The sequence below is a fragment of the Thunnus thynnus genome, chromosome 10, assembly GCF_963924715.1.
Source record: "Thunnus thynnus chromosome 10, fThuThy2.1, whole genome shotgun sequence".
NCBI classification, from domain to species: Eukaryota; Metazoa; Chordata; class Actinopteri; order Scombriformes; family Scombridae; genus Thunnus; species Thunnus thynnus.
Genome location: NC_089526.1, coordinates 8,644,984 through 8,667,997, shown reverse-complemented (window position 1 = coordinate 8,667,997; position 23,014 = coordinate 8,644,984). Strand labels below are relative to the sequence as shown.

The 23,014-nt window shown below is 40.2% G+C and overlaps 2 protein-coding genes across 3 annotated transcripts in view; one reads left to right on the top strand and one right to left on the bottom strand.

Annotated features, from left to right (window-relative positions):
• Nucleotides 1-17,316, top strand: part of gabbr1a (gamma-aminobutyric acid (GABA) B receptor, 1a) — a 73,141-nt gene extending 55,825 nt beyond the window's left edge. For both annotated transcript variants that reach the window (XM_067600757.1, XM_067600756.1), the window contains 8 exons: nucleotides 391-523; nucleotides 2,824-2,940; nucleotides 4,323-4,433; nucleotides 6,135-6,228; nucleotides 8,529-8,656; nucleotides 10,819-10,947; nucleotides 12,099-12,242; nucleotides 15,252-17,316. In XM_067600757.1, coding sequence (XP_067456858.1) covers nucleotides 391-523; nucleotides 2,824-2,940; nucleotides 4,323-4,433; nucleotides 6,135-6,228; nucleotides 8,529-8,656; nucleotides 10,819-10,947; nucleotides 12,099-12,242; nucleotides 15,252-15,536 — 1,141 coding nt within the window. In that variant the 3' untranslated portion in view covers nucleotides 15,537-17,316. The remainder of the gene's footprint in view (nucleotides 1-390; nucleotides 524-2,823; nucleotides 2,941-4,322; nucleotides 4,434-6,134; nucleotides 6,229-8,528; nucleotides 8,657-10,818; nucleotides 10,948-12,098; nucleotides 12,243-15,251) is intronic.
• Nucleotides 17,317-18,453: 1,137 nt separating this feature from the next.
• On the bottom strand, nucleotides 18,454-20,585 carry tnfb (tumor necrosis factor b (TNF superfamily, member 2)). Its single transcript, XM_067600755.1, has 4 exons — nucleotides 20,013-20,585; nucleotides 19,840-19,891; nucleotides 19,675-19,728; nucleotides 18,454-19,402 (listed from the first exon to the last, which is right to left on the bottom strand). Exons 1-4 carry the CDS (start codon nucleotides 20,196-20,198, stop codon nucleotides 18,951-18,953), a joined length of 744 nt encoding a protein of 247 aa, XP_067456856.1. The 5' UTR covers nucleotides 20,199-20,585; the 3' UTR covers nucleotides 18,454-18,950.
• Between the last annotated feature and the right edge of the window lie 2,429 nt (nucleotides 20,586-23,014).

The following is a 23,014-nucleotide window of genomic DNA, read 5'->3' as shown; positions in this document are numbered from 1 at the left end:
ACACATTGTTTCTGTGCAGGTAATTATATCACTTCAATTTACAATTAATTGATGTTCATACCCCCCCCCCCCCCCCCCCCCCCATCCCCTCTCCCTATAGTATAAGATGCAGCCAATGTACATTTCACCTGTAATAGTTGCACTGTTCAGACGACAGGAAGCTGCCTTCTCTCAACTCCAATTAACCAGGAAATAAATATGATGAATGAAATTAAAAATCAACATGAAGTTAATTAACAGCAGCTGATGACATTTCAAATAGCCAACTGCAAGGCCACCAACACAATCAATGCCTATTTACTTACAATTTCCCCAACTGCACCTTTAAGTGGAAATGTATTTTTCTAAATGTGTTTGTTTTGTCTGTATGTGCGTGTCCCTGTGTTTCAGCTACATCCAGAACTCTCAGCCCTACCTGAACAACATGACAGCGGTGGGCTGCATGATGGCTCTGGCTGCAGTGTTCCCGCTGGGGATTGATGGTCACCACGTCCACAGATCACAGTTCCCCGTCGTCTGCCAGGTAACATAAGAAAGAGACAGACGGAAGCAGAGAAGAGCCAGAGGGCAGGATGGAGAGTAGGGATGTGTGTTGTCTGCAAATACTCCATGGATTTGATACAAAAGAGGAGTTTTTACAATATCTGTGTTGAAAAGAAGCTTATTAAGTAGAAGAAATGACATTCAATTTTTGAGCACTTTTAAAGCAGCATTTCGCTGCTACTGTGACAAAAATATATTTGCTCAATTTCTTTTTATAATGAAAAAAAAACAATACTTTTTTAACAAGATACCTTTCATGTTAGTTTGAGATGTTTTCTTGTTATAAAGAAATACAAAATTATTCTGTTTTTTACAACATATCACTTTATCTTGTTTTATCATAAAACTTTCTAATTATTTCACAAAATGAATGAATGTCATTAAAAAGAACTTTCCTTTTATTCCTTTTTATTATAATATATAAAGTTGATAAGTTGTCATAACAAGAAATTTCTATATATATATCGTTAAAACAAGAAAAAAAGATCCATTCAGTGCCTAAAGAGATGATATAACCTACATCGACTAGAGGCGGTGAAAGTTATTGGTTTATATGGTTTGATTAAGTTTGATTTCATGCTGGGGACGAGACCATCCATCCATCCTTTCTACTGAAAGGGTGACATAAAAAAAAAAATCTTGTTAAAACGAGAACAAATTCTCGAAATAACAAGAAGCTGAACAAATATTTTCTTTGTCATGTGGCAGCGATATGCTGCTGTTCATTTTATTCATGTATTCTTCTCATTTACCATAACAATAGTAACAGTTAAAAATAAAATACAAATTTCAGACCATGATTTCATGAAAAGCTATTAAAGGTCTTACAGCAATTTAATCCCTCAGAGAAAATATGTTGTTATGGGACTGAACAGAAGAGAACAGTTTTCTCCTTTTTTCCCCTAGCTTTAAGGCTAGAAAAATTAAAAACTGCATTTCCCCAAAATTCAGCCTGACATCCTTGGTATCTCTGGAAAGTTTTGGATCCCCACTAGAATTTAAATTAAACTTCTATGTCTTCAAATAATTTTTGGCACTAGCGGGTCAATAAGAGCTGAGGCATAACACCCAAAAGTTTAATATTTATACCAACAGTACACAAAGGTACAACTCTTTGCTCTCAAATCAACATTGATTCTTTTTATTTGATTCACAGTGCTGCTTGACCTTGCAGCTATTTTTTCCCACAAAAGTCGCGTCGTGTGCACCAGCTGTCAGTTTCAGTAAAGCCTTACCTTTCTGTGAAATTGTGTACCTACTTTAAGCAACCCTAGATTTAGGTGTCATGACGCCCTGACATTTTTGATGTTCCTGTCTGTGACAAGCTGACACCTCCCAAAGCAATCAGCAGTCATTCTAGGATTTTAATTACACACACCTGGTGGATGAAAGACGATGTAAATTTAAACACTGACGTAATTTATTAAGTATTTGAAAGGATTTGGATATTCCGTGGTACGCGCGTGAAGATCTGCTGTGTGCAAGAATAGCACAGACGCTGGGATCCCGGCACTAATGAGGAGTAGGAGTACTCCTCTGTCACCCATGTTGAGTCTTTGTGGTGTGGAGGTGAGAGGGAGATTTCCATTTCTGTCGCTCTCCTGCTCTTTGTCCCTGTCCAGTTATTCTCTCTCATGCTTTGTTCTGCCTTTCTCCTGCACTCTACATCTGACCTTCTGGATCTTTTTGTTATTGTCTGTTTCTGCAATCTCTCCATCTCCTCAAACTTATATCATCTCTCTGCTTTCGCTCACTCTCTGCATCTCTTCTTATCACATACCTTTTCTGCATCACCTACTCTACCCTCTCCTGGTGTCCCCCCTCCCTCCCTCCCTCCCTCCTCTCACCCTTCATCTATATATCTATCTATTCATCTCTTCTCCTATCCTCTCTCCTCTCCTTGTTTTCTCATTTCACCTGCTCTCCTCTATGGTAAGTGGACTGCATTTATGTAACGCCTTTCTAGTCTTCCGACCACTCGAAGTGCTTTACACTACATGCCAACATTCACACACACATTGATACACTGATGGCACAGGCTGCCATGCAAGGTGCCAACCTGTTCATTCACACACCGATGACACAGCCTTCAGGAGCATGTAACATGTAAACCGGAGGAGTCGAGGATCGAACCGCTGATCGAACCACCAATTTTCCGATTGGTGGACGACCCTGCTCTACCTCTGAACCACAGCCGCCCCACCTCTCTCATCCCCTCTCCTCTCGTTTCCTCTTTTTCCCATCTCACCCTCTCCCCTCTCCTCTCTTTCTCTCCTCCAGTTCCGCCTGTGGCTCCTCGGCCTCGGCTTCAGCCTGGCGTACGGCAGCATGTTCACCAAGATCTGGTGGGTCCACACCCTCTTCACAAAGAAGGACGAGAAGAAGGAGAAGAAGAAGGTAGGGGGGAAGGGAGGGAGGGAGGAAGGAAGGGGAGGTTGATTGGAGGGCGGTAGGCAGGCAGGGATAAGCCTCTCAGCCGTCTCAGGAGAGCAGAGAAAGGATGGGAGAGGGAGGCCAGGCCACGCAGCATGTGTGGCGCCGGCTGATAAAAAAGTTCTGTTCGAATCTTTGCAGGCTTTCTAGTAACATAAGCTTCTAAGAGGCCAGCTCGGCATCATTCACTACGGCAGGGTTGTAGGGAGAGTGCAGGGATAATGGTGTTGGACACACACTGACATAGATACTGTACTTTACACATGCACACATGAAGCACATACACACATGCAACATTTATGCACACATAACACACATGGCCAGGCCCTTGAAATCCCACGTCATCAGCTTTATTTGCATGCTTGTGTATTTTAAGACTGTGTGTGTGTGTTTGTTTTTATGTGTGTGTGTGTGCCTCCTCTTGAAGATAGTGTATCCTGGAGCCAGCAAGATACTGCCAGTCTGCGATGTGTTGTGGGAATTTCTAAGACCTAATCAGAAGAATAAGAGATTAAGCCATTTATGGAATATTTATGAATATGGATGAGTATTAAAGTTCTATGCAGAAATCCAACCTTCAGGGGGTTTATTATTTGAGCCAAAGCACAACGAATCGGGTTGACTTTCAACTCTCTTCATGTCCACAGAAGGGCAATTTGCCAGAGAGCTCTGTATGAGTATTTAAAGAAACTTTCACAAATCGAGGGGAGAATGAGCGCTTTTCAAAATCATTTTTCATGCAACTCAAGTGAAGAGGCGCCCAGGACTGTGTAATGTGTTTTCTTCTTTATTTTATTTCTCAGTTTTAGTCATTGCACGGTTGAATGGCTGTTACTATGTTGGAGGTGCTAGGAGTTAGCCAGCATGGTCGGATAAAAAAGATGTGTGGAAAGAAAGCGGGAGAGCTAAGTTTTGTTGTTTTTCTTTCGGTTACGGCTGTGTTGCTTCCATTATAGCTTAAGTTAAGAATAATAGAGTTGATGTTGGTCGCTTCGGAAGCTGTCCACACAAAAGCAGCGTCATCTCAGTGTGTATAAATGATGATTTCAGGTGGCAGCACAAACATAGCTACTGCAGCGCTCTGTGTGTCGCCTGCAAACACACACACTAACTCCCGCTGCTCCTAAAATACATCTGGACACACTCACGTGTGCACACACTCCAAGACACACATCCAGAAAGACAATTCTTGCCCAGTCATCCAGAACTCACTGGACGCCTGTCGTATTATTTGTCCTGGTTGTTTGTCTTTGTTTGTAGACTGGCTTGTGATGCCCTTGGATAGTGATGACTGTTGTTTATCTGTTTGTGTGTGTGTGTGTGTGTGTGCGCTCAAACTTACACAGCAACACTTGGAGCCTTGGAAGCTCTACGCAACAGTTGGAGTACTGCTGGCTATCGACTTCCTGTCACTCATGATCTGGCAGATCGTGGATCCCCTGCACATTACGGTGGAGGTAGAGTACAAGAGACAGATGAGATCATTTGTGTGTCATCACCCATTTTCACAGACCGTGCACCCACTGTCATCAGTCAATAGTGCAGTAATTAGACACTGGACCTTGTTTTTTGAAATGTTCTCTCATTTTGATTCATCCTACAATCAAAAGCAGGATCTAAGGGATAAATATCAAGTCATTTTACTAAACACAGCTGAACAGCAGTGCTATATTAGTGACATTAACGAATGAATATTAATATTTATTTGTGTTTGATAAGCACTGTTAAAGGTACCCTGTGGCATTTATATTGTAAATAAACCTTTGTTAAATTCAACATTCATTAAACAGGCCTAACAAACAGGATGGATGAACTCCCTGTCTCATTAAAAATTAAATGATCTTTCAAAGGTCCCATGAAATGGTATGTTTAACTTCATTAAACCTGCATTACACAATATTTTTAATATTAACATAGAATCAAGGGACTTGCTCAAACACACACAAATATAAACTGACTCTTTATGGTGTATTTTAGTCTCTTTTAGCTCATTGTTTGTATTTACTGTACATTTACTGTATGGCTCAGTCTGAGCTGCTCCCATCAACTGTAATAGGCCCACTGTGTGCCACTTTCCCAGCACTATCTGGCGAAGAAAGTTGAATATTAAGCAGCTAAAAACTGAAACACAACTCCAGAAAAAATGTTGTATGTTTCCATCAAGCACCAACATTTGGGGCCAACAAATTGAGCCAATGCCACAGTGCCAAAAACTGCAGTTCCTCAAATGGCCACTTGAGGCTGGCTCCAAAAGTGAGTCAATCTCCATTCAGATTCAGATTCAGATTCAGAAAACTTTATTGTCTGTCGTGACAGAAAATCGTCATAGACCCCTATGTTAAAATGCCCAACTCCACTTCACTCAAGCTGCCTGTCAGACCCGCTGCTTCTTCCCACTTTAACCCGAATAACAAACCGGGGCTCAGGGCTCCACATAGAGAGCCAGGGCTAATGTTAGCTGGGAGGCTAGAGAAGGCTAGCTGGCTGTGCTTCCCTCCAGTCGTGCTGCGGCTAACGCTCCGCTAACCTCCCAGCTAACGCTAGCGCCGGCTCTCCATGTAGATCCAAGTGGACCACCGAGCCTATTATATATTTTTTATTTTCCATCCAAATGTAGCACAAATTTTATCAAATTTCCAGAGAAAATTTTAAAAAAAGAAAATGCAAATTAATACGTATTTTCATCCAGTATTGATATACAAATATTAGGAGTTTGGTGCATCAAGATAAATATTTGGTGCTTATAAGCTTATAAGAAGAATCTTCAAAGAATATATATTTATAATAGGTGCATGAAACCTCAGTTGGAACAAGAGCGAGATTTCATCATCCACCCAAATCTGCACAACACTGACTTTAACTACAGTCAAGCCTTATATTAAATTTTTAAATAGCTATATTTTATATTTATTGGATATCTGATACAGTTTTAATTCAGTCATCTATATCTGACTATGGAAAGGACCTATTTACCCGAGGGGATCAACCGTGCAGTCACGGGGGCTTATGCTTACCATGCATTTTTGCCTCCTTCTCCAGTGTGCTGCTGTCTCATCGTTTCTCATTATCTCCTCCTCTCCCTGTCTCTCTTTCTCCTTCTCTCTATCTCTTTATCCTTTCATTTCTCTTCTCTCTTCCTCGGTCTGCCATGTGAGTAGAAGTTCACTAAGGAGGCCCCTAAAGAAGATTTGGATGTCCTGATTCAGCCCTTGTTGGAGCACTGCAGCTCAAAGAAGATGAACACATGGCTCGGTATCTGTTCTCTATATTTCATGTTTTACCCCCTCGTTTCTCAATCTGTGTCTTTATCACTCTCTGCCCTGCTCTGGTTTTTTGAATATCTTTGTCCCACACATGGACATATGCAGGCACATATGCACACACACACACACATGGACATGTCACCACCATTCACTCTGAATTAAACAGGTCTCGTATCTCAGCCCCCCACCCTCAGTCCCCGCTGGCCCCCCTCTTACGTTTGATACCTCTTTTCTCATTCGCTTTTTCTCCCTCTTTGCTTCTCTTTTTGTCGGCCCACGCAGTCCCTCTCTGTCTGTCTCTCTGCTGTCTTTCTTAGAGTGGCAGCTCTTATGAAAGTATAATGGTGCTGAAATTCAAATAATGTGGGTCACAAACTGGGCTATTGCCCCATAGCATTTCCTCTCTGAGAGAAGAAAAGATGGTGCTTTAATATCAGGCAGTATAAAGAAACAATGGACAGTCTGAAGAAGTCTTGAACTTACTCTTTTCTTCCACACTTCTCTCACATTCACTGTTATATCCTCTTTTCTCTGTCAGCCTTTCCGGCTCTGAGTGGCTTTCCGCATATTCAACCTTTTTGCTCTATAGTATCTATTGTATCTGCATTTTTGGTTTTCTACCTCTGCACATCTCTGTCATACTCACTTACTCCCTCAATATTTCCTACGCTAGAAGCAAACAAAAGTTAAGCCATTTACATGATAGGATATTTTAACTCCCTGTACTGATTTTATCATAGATTTTATAGCTGAAGAAATTAATTAAAAGGGCACTCCAGTAATTTAGCATCACACTGTCATAAAGTTGTTAAAGGTGAGGGACTTGCTTGAGACAGTTTTAAAAAAGAAAAGGTCAGAATTAATGCAGTAGAAGCATACAGTGTACTGACTTTTAGTCGCTAGTATAGATCAAGCTCCAGAAGCTCATTAGCCTACAGTTCCCATAATGCAATGACCCTGTCTGATAAATGCAAGTCTTTCAAACTTCACACCCTCAGTTTGAAACAGGATTTTGGTCATCAGACGTCTGGATCTTAAGTCATCAGAGTAACAAGCTGAGCAAACATTAGTGGGAGCTTGGCTCGCAGCCCCTCCGGATGATCTGTGTCTGCTGGACATCGTGGGAGAAACACTGATGTTTAACATGAAACTACTTTGTTCAGTGTTTTTACTGGTTTTAATCACGGGTCCATTTGTTTTGGAGACCTCTGTGGATAATTCAGCACCCGTTAAAAACCTCCTGTACGAACACTGAAGGAATCCTAACCGGGAGAAGCTGACTGCAATGATGGCAATAGTGCTTGTCTAATAATAACGACAACAACTCCCATGATCCCACGCTACTTCATGACGTCATCAAACTTTGTTATTGTTTTAATGAGAGATCACTAGCGGCAGGAAATTACGTGTTGTGTGTTTAATGAGAGAATAAAAAGAGTTTTTGAGCTTAAGTCAGAATCACTGTTGATTCATATGAGCCGAGGATGATAAGAAAAGGATCTGGCTTTAGATTAGAGATGAAGACTTTTGAGATAATATCGAAAATGCCAGACTGATAGGCTTGAAACTGAGGCTTTCTTTCTGAATTTGTAGTGTCTAATCCAACATACCCGGGTGATTGCTTGAGTAGTTTTCTCAGGCTTTAGAAATCTCCCTCCAGAGCCTCAAAAGATATTATACAGCTGTTTTCAAAGGATGTCTAGTACTCCCTGTGACTAGTAAATTTACCCTTACATGTACAATAGGTGGAGTGCTCCTTTTAAATGATCGACGAAGTCATAATAACTGAATATGTCTGGTTTAGAGGCACAGTTTTTGTTTAGCCTTTTACTTTTACAATCTGCAGTCTTTTCAGTAAATACGATCCAAACTTGTTTTGTCAGGTAAAGCTTCAGAAAGACTCCTACTGGCCACCATCTTGGTCCAAAATAATATTATTAAGAACCCTTCCTTTCTGTCTGCATGCAACACATTAAGTCTGGCACACAGGCGACTTGACTACAGTTCAAAAAATACCACCAAAATGTAAATATTACATGTGTTTTTCATGTTAATAAGATCAGACAGTGAGTCAGATTAACTCTGCCGTCGTGCTGTGTAACTGCTTATCTTCACTTCGGCTCAGATGTTATCATAACTGCACTAATAGATTCACAGTCTGTATTTTGCATCGGCTCTGCATTCATTGGATAACGGTCCTCAGCGCGTTCACGAAATATATGTTTTTGTGTACATGAAAACGTGGCTCACTCATTCAATCTTTTACCCGCATTCTCTCTCTTCCTGTAGGTGTTGTTTATGGCTACAAGGGTCTGCTGCTGCTGCTGGGGATATTTCTGGCTTACGAGACCAAGTCCGTCTCCACAGAGAAGATCAATGACCACCGGGCCGTGGGGATGGCTATTTACAACGTTGCTGTGAGTCTGAAAAAGAAACGACACCGTCACGCCTAAACTCCTGTTTCTGGGTGCTGCTGTGTGCTTTCTGCCGCTCTCTCTGTAAAGAGCACTCTGTAGCGTGTTGAATGACGTTAAAGTGGCAATAAGTAAGATTTTTATTGCTCCGTGGCACAAAATGGTCGCAGTATATCTGTGGGGGGTTAATCAATGCCGGTGTCTCAATGATTACTTTTCCTGGTGCTGAGATTTCTGTCTTCCAGAAGCCACTTTACTGCTCATTTTAGAACTAAACAGGCCACTGACCAATGTTTCAAGACATTTCAGCTGCAATGGCTTAAAAGCCTCGTTGTCAAGGGACGACTCGGTGCAGTTAATGGAGTTCATAGATAACTTAATGCTCTTTTAATACCTCTGTGGTGCATGTTTCTTATTTGAGTGCCTCAACGTGACAGAACTTCACATTAAAATGTGCAGTTACAGTGGAGTGTAAAAATGTAATTTTTTTTTTTTTTTTAGCTAATTAGGTTTTGGTGTCTTGAAGGTTTCTTTCAAGATTCACTGTTTTACATCAATCTTCAAAAATGGAGCAGAAAGAAGTCCATTGTGGGCACAACGGAATATAAATGACAACTTCTCCTCTCAAAATAACCTCAGGGATGTGCTGAACATCACGGATTGATGATGTAATATAAAATACTTAGAAGTATATGTTGGAGTAGTGATTGGTTGGAGCCATACGAGACACAGAAACAGGCTGATATATAAAATAATTCAAACTTTTCCACAAGTATGTCTTGAGAGTTTATGCTCTAAAACACAGATCCCTGTACGCATTTCAGTCCAAAGCTGCTGCTGTCTTGTATGAATCATAAATTTTGATGCTTACGGTGCTTGTGCTGCCATGATACTAACAGTCACATCTCAAGTCTCCCTCTTAAAATAAAAATTTGTTCTTAGTCGGACTTCTCGGTGACATGAATGTTAAATAAAATCAATAAAATACAAAAGGGTGCATCACAAATGTTTGTTGTGCCGGAATCCAATGTAACTAAAGCATACCTTAGTTTTGTTGTTGAGTGCTCTTCACTTGAGCAGAAAACTGTGTATGGTGTTGGCTGTGTGTTATTATCTCGATGTGTGGATGTTGGCGATTGCTGCATAGAGCTATTACCTTTCCCTATGGCACGAATAGGTTTAATGTAGCCATTTGGGCACTAAAGTGCAGTGGTAAACCCAACCGTCATAAACATGTTTCAGTGGCTGTTAATAGCAATTGGATCATTTTAAACAGAGGCACCTAGGATGCACTTTACACTGAAATAGCTGCCATTACGTTCACTTTAGCCACTTTGGACGAATCCCTGCTACCATTTCCTGATACTCTTGAACTATTTTGATCAACAGCAGGCAAATTTTTTGTTTTGTTTTGTTTTTGTTTTTTTCAAAAGCCATTTTATAAAATGCCTTGTGCTTGCTTAGATTCCTATGAATAAATAAAAGAGGAAGCGTCATCATAAACATCCGAACATTTATCAACTCTTATTTTGTGGATATGTAATTAATAAATGGATTGATCTCGCCTCTTCCGTCAAGGAGAGGGTTCATCATTGATCTATCATTCATGGTTATTTATGAGAGCAGTAAATGCAGCTCGGCAAGTGTTAGTGCTTGCATGCTTATTTCATCACAATCCCATAACGTTAGACAAGTCTAATGTTATTATTTTGTATTATGATATACACATTTCAGTTTTATGATGATGTCAATAGTTAATGGTGTCTGTAAAGGGACCTCCTTCCTTTTTGCTAAGCTGTGAGCTTCAGGCCCTTATGAGATGACAATGTGGTGATTGTCAGCGCGCCATTGCCACTTCAGTCATGACTTTTTAATGCTGTTTTCACATGGGAGCCCTCCCCAGAATGATAAACAGATGCCTTGTGCTTTTATGGATGTGATTTTCCTCCTCTCTCATTCTCTCGCTCTCCAACTTTACTTTATTCTCCACCTCCTCTCCTCTCCTCTACCCCCCCCCCCCCCCCCCCCCCCTCACCACCCCAAACCCCACCCTTCCTGCTCTTTACTTTAAACCTCACTCTCGCTTTTCCTCTTCCTTTGTTCATGCTCCTCTTTTTTTTCTATTTCTCTCTCTCTTTCTGTTTCCGTCTTTCTCCTTCCTGCAGGTGTTGTGCCTGATCACGGCTCCAGTGACTATGATCCTGTCATCGCAGCAGGACGCCTCCTTTGCCTTTGCCTCTCTAGCGATTGTCTTCTCTGCCTACATCACTCTGGTGGTGCTTTTTGTACCCAAGGTACTCTGACTTGCAACTGACATCTTAAGGAACTGGTACTCACGGACAATTACTCTCGGATTGCAGTAAAACCAAAGGTCAAACGTGCCAGTCTCAGTGTCTTTAGGAAGAGAGTTAAAACACCTCTGGGAGTTCATATTATTCAGTCTGACTGCTATGTGTTTTAAAAATTGAAAAAACAGGCTTTGATATTTGAGTATAGTTCAGTATTGGATCTACCTGAAATTATTACATCTAATCTGTTTGTGATTTCACTATTAAAGTAATAATAATCCGTGAAAGTTCAATATGAATAGATAATATAAGATGCTTTTACATTTGATGGTGCCAGTAAATGTAGGGGCCTATATGTGACACAGAAAATAAATAACTGAATAAATCAATGTCCACAATTAATTAAAAATGAATTTAAAAAAATCTTAATTTTGCCATAAATAAATAGATAGATAGATTCATGTATATATTTAAACTTTCTAATTGAATTTATTTATACATTCTTTTTCATCCACCTTTATTTATTTATTTGCATAATAATTTATTTCTACATTTTTTCATTCATTTCCACTTTTATCTATTTATTTATGTTATCTATTTATTTATGTATTTCCTGTCACTTTTGGGCACCCATAGTAAACATTTGTCGTTAGGAAAAAAAACCTAATCTATCTGTTGTGAAAAAGAAAAAAAAAAACATTTTTCATGTCTGGCAGCAGCAATGATTTGTTTGGAATAAATGGAAGAGGAGCATTGTAGTGCACACAGCTGCAGACTGTGCAGACAGAGGAAAGAGTGCCACCTACAGAATTTCAAACCTCATTAACTGAAAACCCGAGGAGGGAACATCACAATGTCGTCACCACTGTTTGATTTTGGCTATTTCTAGGAACCACAGTGCAGAAACAGCACAGCGGTGAGCACTTAGCATCAAAGATTTCGCCGAAATAAGAAAGAAATGATACATGGAGCAACACTTTAAATTCACCTCAGTGATGAAAACACTGAGAAATGTGGCGGATATAGATAAAAGGGCTGCAAATATTAGAAATCTGCTATCATTAGATGTTCTCAACAGTTGCATTATTCATTCAGCTCAATGTACTCTCGGGGCTTCTTTTGTTCTTTATTGACTTCCTGTTCCTGTGGCGCACCAGATGCGGCGTCTCATCACCCGCGGTGAGTGGCAGTCGGAGCAGCAGGACACTCTGAAGACTGGCTCGTCCACTAACAACAACGACGAGGAGAAATCAAGGCAGCTGGAGAGAGAGAACAGGGAACTGCAAAAGATCATCCAGGAGGTGAAGACATTATATGTGACATTATAGAGACACATACACATTATTATTGACCATTTACATCCAAATGCCAGAGATATACTGTACATTTCAGTTCATCTTGGATGCACACGATGTATAATACATATATTCATGAATATAGGTAATACACATGTTTATACCCATGTATTATCCAGATAACATATATACTGATTTTTTTATGTGTGCGTATTTGTTTGAGTGCTATTTGATTATTCATACTATGCAGCTAAGAATGCTGCATAATATGAGAAAAGAGAACAAATTTTGCGATATACAGATTACTTTCTTTTGTCAAGAGAGACATGGGTTTATGTTATCATGTTTCCTCCAATTAGTGCTTCAGTTATTGCATGTTTGTAACTTGTTGGGGAGGTTTTTTTGACAATGAAATCATGTTTCTACATGTGCATTCACACTGACAGTTATGGAAGCATCTTTCTTTTATTCAATGAATTAATTGCAGAAGTGAAGCCCCGTAAATTAATTGAAATAAAATGGAGTATTGAGATATATTTTTCAGAACAGGTTTGAGTCAATACTCACATGAGTTAAGTGCAAGGTTAATACATTTCAGAATCATTAATAGAGTTTATTGGATTCTCTCCAAACTATACAAAGCCAAATTCAAAGTCACAGTCAAAGTGAGGTTAGAGTGTCTTTAGTTTCTGTACTGTGACGTATTTCCTAGTGGAATATGTTAGCGTTGCAATTACAAGAGGGATTTAAATTGAATCCTTCAGATTTGATTGGACCGCAAGAAGGTTTGGGTTTGGGTCACACACACCTCCCTCAGCAGTGTTGTTATATCAGAGAGATCTGGAGGACAAGGGAGATGTAAATAAATTAGACCTCAGCCACATTATTTTGGAAAAGAAAATAGAGTTGCAACAATTAATTAGTTGATTAATTGATTAGTCATTCGACATAAAATTTAACTCTTTTGATAATCTTTTTTTTAAGCCAAAATTCTCAAATATGATGATTTGATTCCTTTCAGTGCCATACTTGATAGTAATCTGAATATCTGAATATCTGAATTTTGGACTATTGAAAGAAGATATTTTAAAGCTATAATATGTAACTATTCTGCATTAAAATGTCTAAAAACAACTAGACCTATGTTATATATTTAGCTGAGTCGTGTACTTACATTGTCCCAAATGTTTCCAACAATTTTCAAACCCAGAGGAATCAGTCATTTTAATCAGGGTAACGATCCATTTCATTTGATCGCCTGGCATCATACCCCTCTACCAAAGAGTATACTCGCACAAGATGCATGCTTCAGCATTGTGGTTGACTTTTATTCGGTTTTAAGCCACATTTTCATGATCAGTCATCAGACTGTGTGGATCTTAAGTTATCAGAGGAACAAGCTGAGCAAACATTAGCAGCAGCTCAGTTAGCAGCCACTTCCAAACGTCTTCTTTCCACCGAACAGCGTCAGAGAAACACAGATTTTTAACATGAAACTGCTTTACTCACTGTTTTTACAGTTTTATTCCCCGTGTACATTTGTTTTGGAGAGGAGGAGACCTCTGCAGATAAAAAAACCTGCTGAAAGTCTGTCTCTTAAGTTATCAGAGAAACAAGCTAAGCAAATGTTAACAGCAGCTCGGCTCGCAGCCCCTACTGGATGTCCTGTATCCACCAAACAGTGTCGGAGAAACACTGATTTTTAATGTGAAACTGCTTTAGTCAGTGTTTTTACTGGTTTTACTCCCCTTGTACGCTTGTTTTGGAGAGGAGGGGACCTCTGCTGATAATTCAGCTCCTGGTAAAAACCTCCCAAATGTCTGAAATCTTAAGTTATCAGAGAAACAAGCTTATCAAAAAAAGGTCCTATCTCCTCCATTGGTCCCGCCCGCAAGTTCCCGCTCGGCCCATAGACTTTACATTGTGATGACGTCACAGATTTTTAAATTGCTTTTTCTCAGCTCAAGGAAAGTTTTACAGATATAAAACCTCCATGGATCAAAAGTTCATAATAGAAAAAGTCATATACCACAAGTGACCACTGGGAGTAATTGGCTGAGACGCTGGGTGGCGTTGCCCTATCCAGCTCTTATTATACATCCATGGATTTTATATGATGGGTGCTGTTAGCTTGTCACGCAAAATCTCATTTGATTGGATACATTTTTGTGCACGCCCCTGACTTCAAGATGAGTCATCAAACATACTGTATGAAAATGTTTCACAGGGAGAGAAAAGGCATGGATTTATATATCAAAATACTCAAAAATGTCTTTTTTTTTTTACATATATTTGTCATATGATAAGAGATCACTGAATAATTCACACAGAAACACAGTGTTAGAGCGGGGAAAATGTCTTCTTTACTTCAGTGACCCTGCCTGTGGGAGATACACAGTGGAGAGCATGCTAATTTTTGTATTATGGACTTAAAATCCAGTTATTCTGGGCATTGATTCATAAATGTATTGAGATAATTGTTGAGGAGGTCCCCAATGCCCACATGTATTTGTGCTAGGGGATCCTTCCACTCCAAATGGTTGAATGGATTCATGCAGCCGTTAAGCCAAGCAGGAGACAAGCTTGTACAACAATGGAAGCTAGTTCCCCCATATGAAAAGGATATCATTTAGTATTTTCTTCCTTGGAGGTTTGTGGAAAAGGGGCGCTCATTTTTTAGTTCCTTGCAGCTTGTTAAGATGGTCGCGCCTCAGTTGTGCTCATGTTGCTCTGCCCACTCATACATACAGTTTTATTTTTTTCCATTTTAACAGCCATTGTCAAAAATGGGGGCTAGGATTGTTTCCTGGCAACAATGGCATCTGCACTTTGATGAGATAGGAAACATACCAGAGATTGTAACAAGTGTGACAAACTCATGCTCAGACTCAAATACATGAATCCAGAGTGAAAACAATCTGTTTTATGTTTCATGATTGTCTTCTTATACATTATTTTAATTTGCAGACATGGCAGTTCTACAACAAACTTACTCTCCTCATTTTGTGTCTTTAGAAAGAAGAGAGGGTATCGGCACTCCGCAACCAGCTGGCAGAGAGACAGGCTCTACGCAACCGCCGCCGACCCTCTGCAGGCCAGAATCAGAACCACAACGCCCCGCCACCCTCATCCCAGCAGGATCCCAAGTCTCTGCTTCCCCCGCCCGGCTACCCCAACCCCACCACGGACAATCACTCCCTCCCGCCGTCTTTCTCCAACTCCTCCAACCTGTACCCGGCGGACAGCAAGATGAGCCGCAACCACTGTCACAACAGCCAGATCCCACTGTTGTATAAATAGGCGAGGCAAGGGGGGAGGGGGGAGACAGTCACACAGTGCACACGGGGGACACAAAACACCACAAGACACTGTGACTTTCACTTGTTTCGGCGATGAGCACAGCAGTGTAGTGACACTGTTTTGAAATACGGTGTGGAAGCACAAATATGTACAGGGGAGTGCTTAACACTTGGCAGCTTCTGAGAGTCACGCAGGTAACACCCGTCCTCACAGTTTTGATCTCACTGTGTTCAACCCAACAACAAGGCACTTGTGACTGGTCGAAGCGGCAACAAGCACATCTCAGACTAGCAGCACTGGAGGTCTTTTCAAAGGTCGAGTGCACGAAAAGATCTCTTAATCATTCCTCTCCCTCATTCGTTATCTCGTTCTGTTGTGGAGACACCGCGTCGAGGATGTTACAAGGAAAAGTTTGTGTTTGTGTCTTTGCTATATCGTCTCCACCTCTTGTCTCTCGAGTTTGTTGACTAGACAAGCACATACAGTAGTGATTTATATTGTTCTGTAATATCAGATCTGTTTTGTCATGGAGTTGATGTTCAATTATCTGTTTACTTTTCAGGAGAGTTGTGAAAACTGAAATTTACAAAGGGACAAAGCAATGTACAGTTTTTTTCCAATGTTTCCTCGACTGTGCGGAATACTGGTCTCACTGAAAAGTGATAATGTGCATTATTAAATAGCCATAATCAAGAAGGGCCAACAAGCTTGGCACATACGTATGGATGTCTGTTGTCAGGACTGTGTATTCAAGTACAGCACTGCATCTTAAAGACCCAGCCCTTTGCTGATATATGAACTTCACTAATATTACAGTAGACCCATTTCAAAGGAGAATATTATCAAAGCTTACTGATGTGTAAGAACAATTTTGATAGTTTTGCCGTTTGAAATAATGATTTACACTGGCCACTCCTGCAGCCACAGTCACTGCAGGTGACAGATAGAGATCAAAAAGCCGGAAAACTCAAAATTCCCACTTGCCAGAAGAATAATTTGTACTAAGCCGATTTATATTCCATGCATGCAGTGAGATGCTGGGCTTCTACAATGGCTATTTCTGTAGATATTAAGAGAAAGCACAGTTTTTCCTCAAGATTTTATATATGTAAATCTGTAACACGTCATTCGTGTGAGCCTTTTTATTTCGAAAGGATGTTTTTTTTTTTTTTTTAATGTTTTCCCATAACAGACAATCTGGATGGATGTTCTTTTTTTTTTTGTATTTTTCTTTCCCATTTTGCCTTTGAATAACTTACAGTTGTAAATGTATCAAAGACAGATATACGTAAAGTAATGTGACATACTGTATTTATTCAGCAGTTAATCTGGATGTACTATTTCATTCATGAGCTATTTCCAGATTTTATAAAGCAATGATACCTGAACAGCTTTATCAGCAGGTAAAACAATACTTTTGTCAAATATTTTTAAAGATATATATATTTCAGTGCGCACTTTAAACTCAACAAACTACAGTTACTCCAATTTATGTTGCTGTTATTCTAATACATTTTAGCTCAGGGTATGGAGAGGGACATAAATGAATGAAATAGGCCATATTTATTAACTGTGCAGTTCCTGGATCAGATAGTGTAACATATGAATGCAGAAATAATTTAGGAAATGTTCTATTATCTTGCACATATATGACAATATTCATGGATTTGGGGATATTTGTATTCATTATATCTAAGATCTTAAATGTTAATATATTTCAGAGTATGTGTATGCAAATATATGGGTACCATAAATAAAATCATTGTTTTTTCACTGGGTATTTTTGTGTTACAGTAATACATCAGTGCATCAGAGGTAATTCACACAAAACTGTAATCATATGTATTTTTAGTCTTACGTGATGCAAGATGTCTATATATAATCAGTGTTTTCAGAAAAGGAAGCTTAGACTTCACCTTTTTTTTCAAAGAACTTCCTCTTTGTGTTTACCTCATCCACTAGATGTCACCAGTTATTTATTGTTTTAATGACTCACAATGTTTTAATGACTCACAATGACCTTTGTCATGTTGAATATATTGATCAGTAAAACTTTACTATATTTTTCTCCAGGTTGACTTACAGAAGTCAAAGACCAAATAAAACTCAGTAGAAGAGATCATGAAATGAAAGTGGGAAGTGGTTTCAACACAATAGCCAGCTGCAAATGCCCATGGGAACCTAATTACTAAAACAATAAGTGGATGTTTGTTGATAAATTAAACTAGAGTAGACAAATTGCGCACAAGTACATCCAATATTTATGATAATGAGTATTTTTAGAGGATGACAATGTGACAAAACCAGCTGGGCAACAGTCCCATAATCCCCAAACACACACACAGACTGAATGGAAACACATTCACACTCAATACACGCACGCACATACACACTGCTTCCTTGCTATGTCATGTCTCTTTCCAGCTGACCGGAGACGAGGTATGTGGTAATAGAGGGAAGGGGGTGGGTTGGGGATGTGTAGGAGGAGGGATTTTGCAGGGTGTGTGTGGGAGACTGGGTGGAGGAAGACGGGAGGGGGGGCGGGGGGGGTTGTCACTGGGGAAAACCCGCTCTGGGCTGAGGCTTCTGTGGGCCTCCACCTGACACAGCACTCAGCAAGACACAAAAAAGTAGGAAATTCCCCTCGCCTTGTCTGATCTAACAAAGGAAGTATTTGCTTGCTGTGGACAAATTTCATAGCAGGCTTGCCAAATAATAGACCGAGCCCGCTGCAGTGTGTGTGTGTGTGTGTGTGAGAGAGAGAGAGAGAGAGAGAGAGAGAGAGAGAGAGAGAGAGAGAGAGAGAGAGAGAGAGAGAGTACTGCCCTGGCTGGTTGGAGTTGTTTGCTAACTCAGCTGCAAATTTCTATCCGGTATCTCAGCTATGAAATGATTTCATCCTTTTGCTGACACAAAATTGTGGCTTTTTGTTGCATTTTAATTCAGTTTATGTGCTCAGAAAGTATATAAATATAATCTTTAAAATCTAATCCCGACCATTTAAATACAAATAAATACAAATAAATACATACAGTTTGTATAAATGATAATAGTTCTGTACATAATCCTCATAAAAAAAACGCACCAGTGAAGAGCTGTGTCGTCATCTGATACAACAGAGAAAGTCTATCCTTCTACAATCTCAGGTCAACATAAATAACAAAGTACAAAAAGTGCCTAAAATAGAAATAATGTGGCAAACTGTTACAGTTTATAAGTTTTCAAAATCAGCACAGCCTGTTCGGCTATGAGCTTTATCTCCATTGAGATTTAACTGTTTCTCTATCACCATGTAGATGAATAATAATAAAAAATAAAATATATATGTACATAACGTTTTTAAATAAACCAAAATGTATGGCACTGTGCAGAACTTCGTATCCTCTCAATTAGTATCACAGCAAGGAAGTCATTTCAAAGTGCAAATACACCAAAGAAAGTCTTGCCATCGTCGATCTCCAGCTCTGATTGCTGATTGGTTTCCGTCCAGAGTTTGTCGCCTGCATTCAGCTGAAACACGGCACCAAGATATATGGCGTTGTACCAGCCCTGTCCAACTCTGTAGCTGCCCTCCTGAGCACCCTGCTGGCACGCCGACCTCACCGCGCTCATCAGAGAGGCCTTGCTGCCTACAGAGTCGGAGTAGCGCCAGATCCTGTGGCTGAGAGGTGTGAGACGTTTTCCCGCTCCCTGCTCGTCGCCATCGCTGCAGGTGACTCTGAACGACGCCTGGCTGTAGACGAAGTAGAGGCCGCTTTGTGGGATCACGATCTGGTTATCCAACAGTTTCAAGCCGCCCTGGGCGAACGCCTGGCCTTGATCAACTCTCCACTCCAGCTTGTCTTTCCCACAGTCGTCGCAAATCCCTGGAAAAAAAAGAATAAGTTAGAGCCTTGAAACACCTGAATTCTAAACACAGGAGTTAAAAATAAACAGGTATGTTATGTAATGAAACGTTTACTGCAGGCAATGAATAACTTATAACAACTTCCTCATAGTGTCCCTGACTGACATGCTTTGAAAAGGGCAGCTTTAAATATCACACAAGTGGATAAAACAGTCTGAAAGGTTTGTTTGAAAGCCGAGATCATGAGCCCATTGTTTGCTGAGAACCGAATCAAGGTAGGCTATGACTCACCTTCTAAGTGGATGGCAGCATTGGTGCTGTTTCGCCTCAGTTCGTGGTGGGGACCTGAGAAGAGGATGACAAACATGAGCTTGTGTCAAATAATCCACAAAGACTCAACTATATCTCAGAAAACCCCCAGCATGCTTTTGAATGAGCAACCATACATATAATCACCTTTTTTGTCAGCAGTGTGGCTCATTAGTGCTTCTGTTTTGCCTGATTGCATCTGTACAGGGGAGACAAACAGCAGCTTGATTAGACATCTAGACATATAAATTCTTCTTCTTGCCAGAAAATACAGATTTAATATTTATAATCACATTTAGAGAGACAGAGCTTCTCCTTACCAATTCTGGCCTTCCATTCCAGTACCATGAAAACAGCAGGATGCCTCCTAAACAAAGGAGGATGATGAGGAGGGTCCCAGACACCTTCCATATCCACCCAGTAGATGACTTCTTTTCAACTAAAACCACTGTCCGCTCCTCAAGACCGGTCTCCACATCAGCTGGTGCGGTTGTGTATGCCACCATAATGTGCAAAACTCTGATTTTACTGTACTGCCTTCTGTATAGAAAAATCTTCCAACTCAAACACTTGATGCTCTCTCTGTATCTTCAGGTGCGTCCAGCGCTCTGTGGTGATACTTCTCTCTTTGTGTTGCTGTATTGTGTTAGAATGAACTTCTGCCAGAGAGCTTGTAGTATTTATGCTGTAGCAGCTGCTTCTGCAGAAGGGAAACTCCAGTGATGTCACTCTGTAAGCGGAGAGTGCAAGAGGCAGCGAGTAGAGCAACCTGGGCTACGAAGGGAAAGAGAAGTCACAGAATTTTTTGTGGACTTTTACCAGAGCGTGGAACCCAGCGGGAGTTGCGGTTTCAGGATGGGAAAGTGGTCAATCGCTACTTTTGGGTTATGAAAAAAAATCACACAGCGTGGTAACTCACACAGACACACAGAAAATCATGTACAAAGACACGGACAGTACACACTCACACAGGCAGACACAGAGTCATAAACACATAAACACATATTGAATTCATTACTGACTTGAGCCAACCACAGAATGTAAGCTCTGTAACTGCTGAGGTTTACACATAAATCATCACAGTTCACCAACACTTAGACCAGCTGTTTTGAAATACCACAAATATGTGTAAACAATCCACCTGTTCATCAACTATTTAAATATCTATCTTTACAGCACTAACGGAAGTTTGGTTGACAGAAATGCATTACCAAATGCCTTAGTGGTAAACTCAGTAATAGTCATCTTCACAGTTGATGACACACATATTACCAAACACATTTTATATATAATCTTTATTTTAAGTCAATCCCATTGAAATTAAGATCTAATTTTCAAGGGTGAGTTGATATATATATAAATTATAAGATGTGAAATATCAATAAATAACACTTCTATAACAGTGAGATTTAATATGTTTTCCCTAAAATGCCCCAGCAGAACCATACTGTAATTAAAAAAAAATGTTTTGGGGATTCTTTCTTTTTTCTTACATAATAGTTACATAAATATACACTTTGCCTTCAAAATCTCTGCCAGTCTCAAAAGAGAAATCTGTGATAAAGCAAAACTTTTACAACTTTCAGCTTTCTGTTTCAGAACTGGGAGGTGATGCAACTTATTCCAAACTATTGAACAAACAGGATTTTACACTTCCCCTTATTGGCCGTTGCCCCTACCTCAATTTCCCCATTTCACTTTCTCACCTGACTTTCTGTGTTTGAGACAGAAAATGCAGACGTGTGGGCTTTCCTTCATGCAAGCCTGAAATATCCAGAAAGTTCTGCTTTCATGTGAGTGTTTCTATTTTCATGTGGCAGTACAGTGAACTTTTGGATCTCTCTCTCTCATGCTCTTTCCTGTGTATTTTACTGATTGCTCTCTTTGCTCAGAATTGTGTTTTTGTGTAATCTGGAAACCAGCCAGGACTCAAGTGTTGCAACACTGAATTTCACTGTAATTTTTTTGTGTGTGTCACCAAGTGTGAAACCAGCGGTGAAGTAGCACCTCTCGATCTGGCCTTGACTGTTTCATTCCAACTTGCAAACACAAACCGCAGGATGGTGCAGCATGATATCATCGTCACTATCATCATATGCACCCACATGACGCACACACACTAACACATACATCTCTTCTTTAAAGTTCCTCCTGCTTGTTCACCCACCGTCTTTCGATTATTCATAGGAAGATTCACCAACTCAAGTTCTTGATAGGATATCCGCTGAGTGTACATGATGCTCATATGTATGGGTTACATGTACAGTCCTGCTATCTTCTATTAAGTCATTTTTATCATACTCTACAATCTGTTGAATCATTCCACACTGTTGGACCTTCCCATTCAGAGGTCACCTGTAATATGTAACTCACAAACTCCCACTGGATTCCTCAAAGACACAAACGCCTCTTTTCATGGAGCTGGGGAATACAACACTGGAAACTAAATCTCTCCAGTTTGAACCTTCATATCTTGGTGCCCTTTTCCCTTCCCTGTGTGCCTGAATCTTTATCCGCCCTTTCCTGATTGTATGGTGACATATCCACTATGTAACGCCCCCCTGTGATATCTAGAACTCTTTGAAAAAAGCCCTCTTTTGTTCTTTGCTGATTTTGCTCATGGATTGCATCATGAAATCCCAGGACTGTGTGGTCATCACGCAATGAAATTCAACCACATTGCCAAAGACAGATTATGAATAGCTTGGGGCAGGAAGGAAAGGATGGAGGGGTGAGACGGCAAAGAGAAAGGAAGTGGAGGAAGGAAGATGTTGTATGCGAACAAGTTGCCATGGACTTAATTTTCAGATTTGTCCGGTGACACAATCACAGGTGGAAGAAACAAAAAAATCCACATCACAAGGTTTTGGTTTCCTTCTCATCATTCCTTCTTCAGGGTTGCTGTGTGTGGGTTCAGAGGGAGCTGTTGATGTGTAAGGGAATAATCTAGGCCAAAAGGTTTAACCACAAATGCAAAGCAGCTTCCGCTGCCACTACACTGTACAGTCTGGTGGCCTACAAACCTCCACGACGTCTCCAAGAAGTTACGCCTTACAACTGCTAGGTGTTTTACCCACATGGTTTCCTACTGTATCAGTCAGGAGCTTATTTGAAAACCAATAGATTAGATTAGGTGCTTATCTGTATTTGGGATTTCTGCATTATTTTCAAGCCATAACCATGAAATTAGAAGATTTGAAAGTCAGGGGGCATGTTTACAAGGCCAAGAAATAAATTTAACTAAGTGATAAGCAAGAAATGTGTTGGGTTTAGAAGAAGATATACCTTTGAGATATGTATAATAAAGGTTTGATCAGGTTAG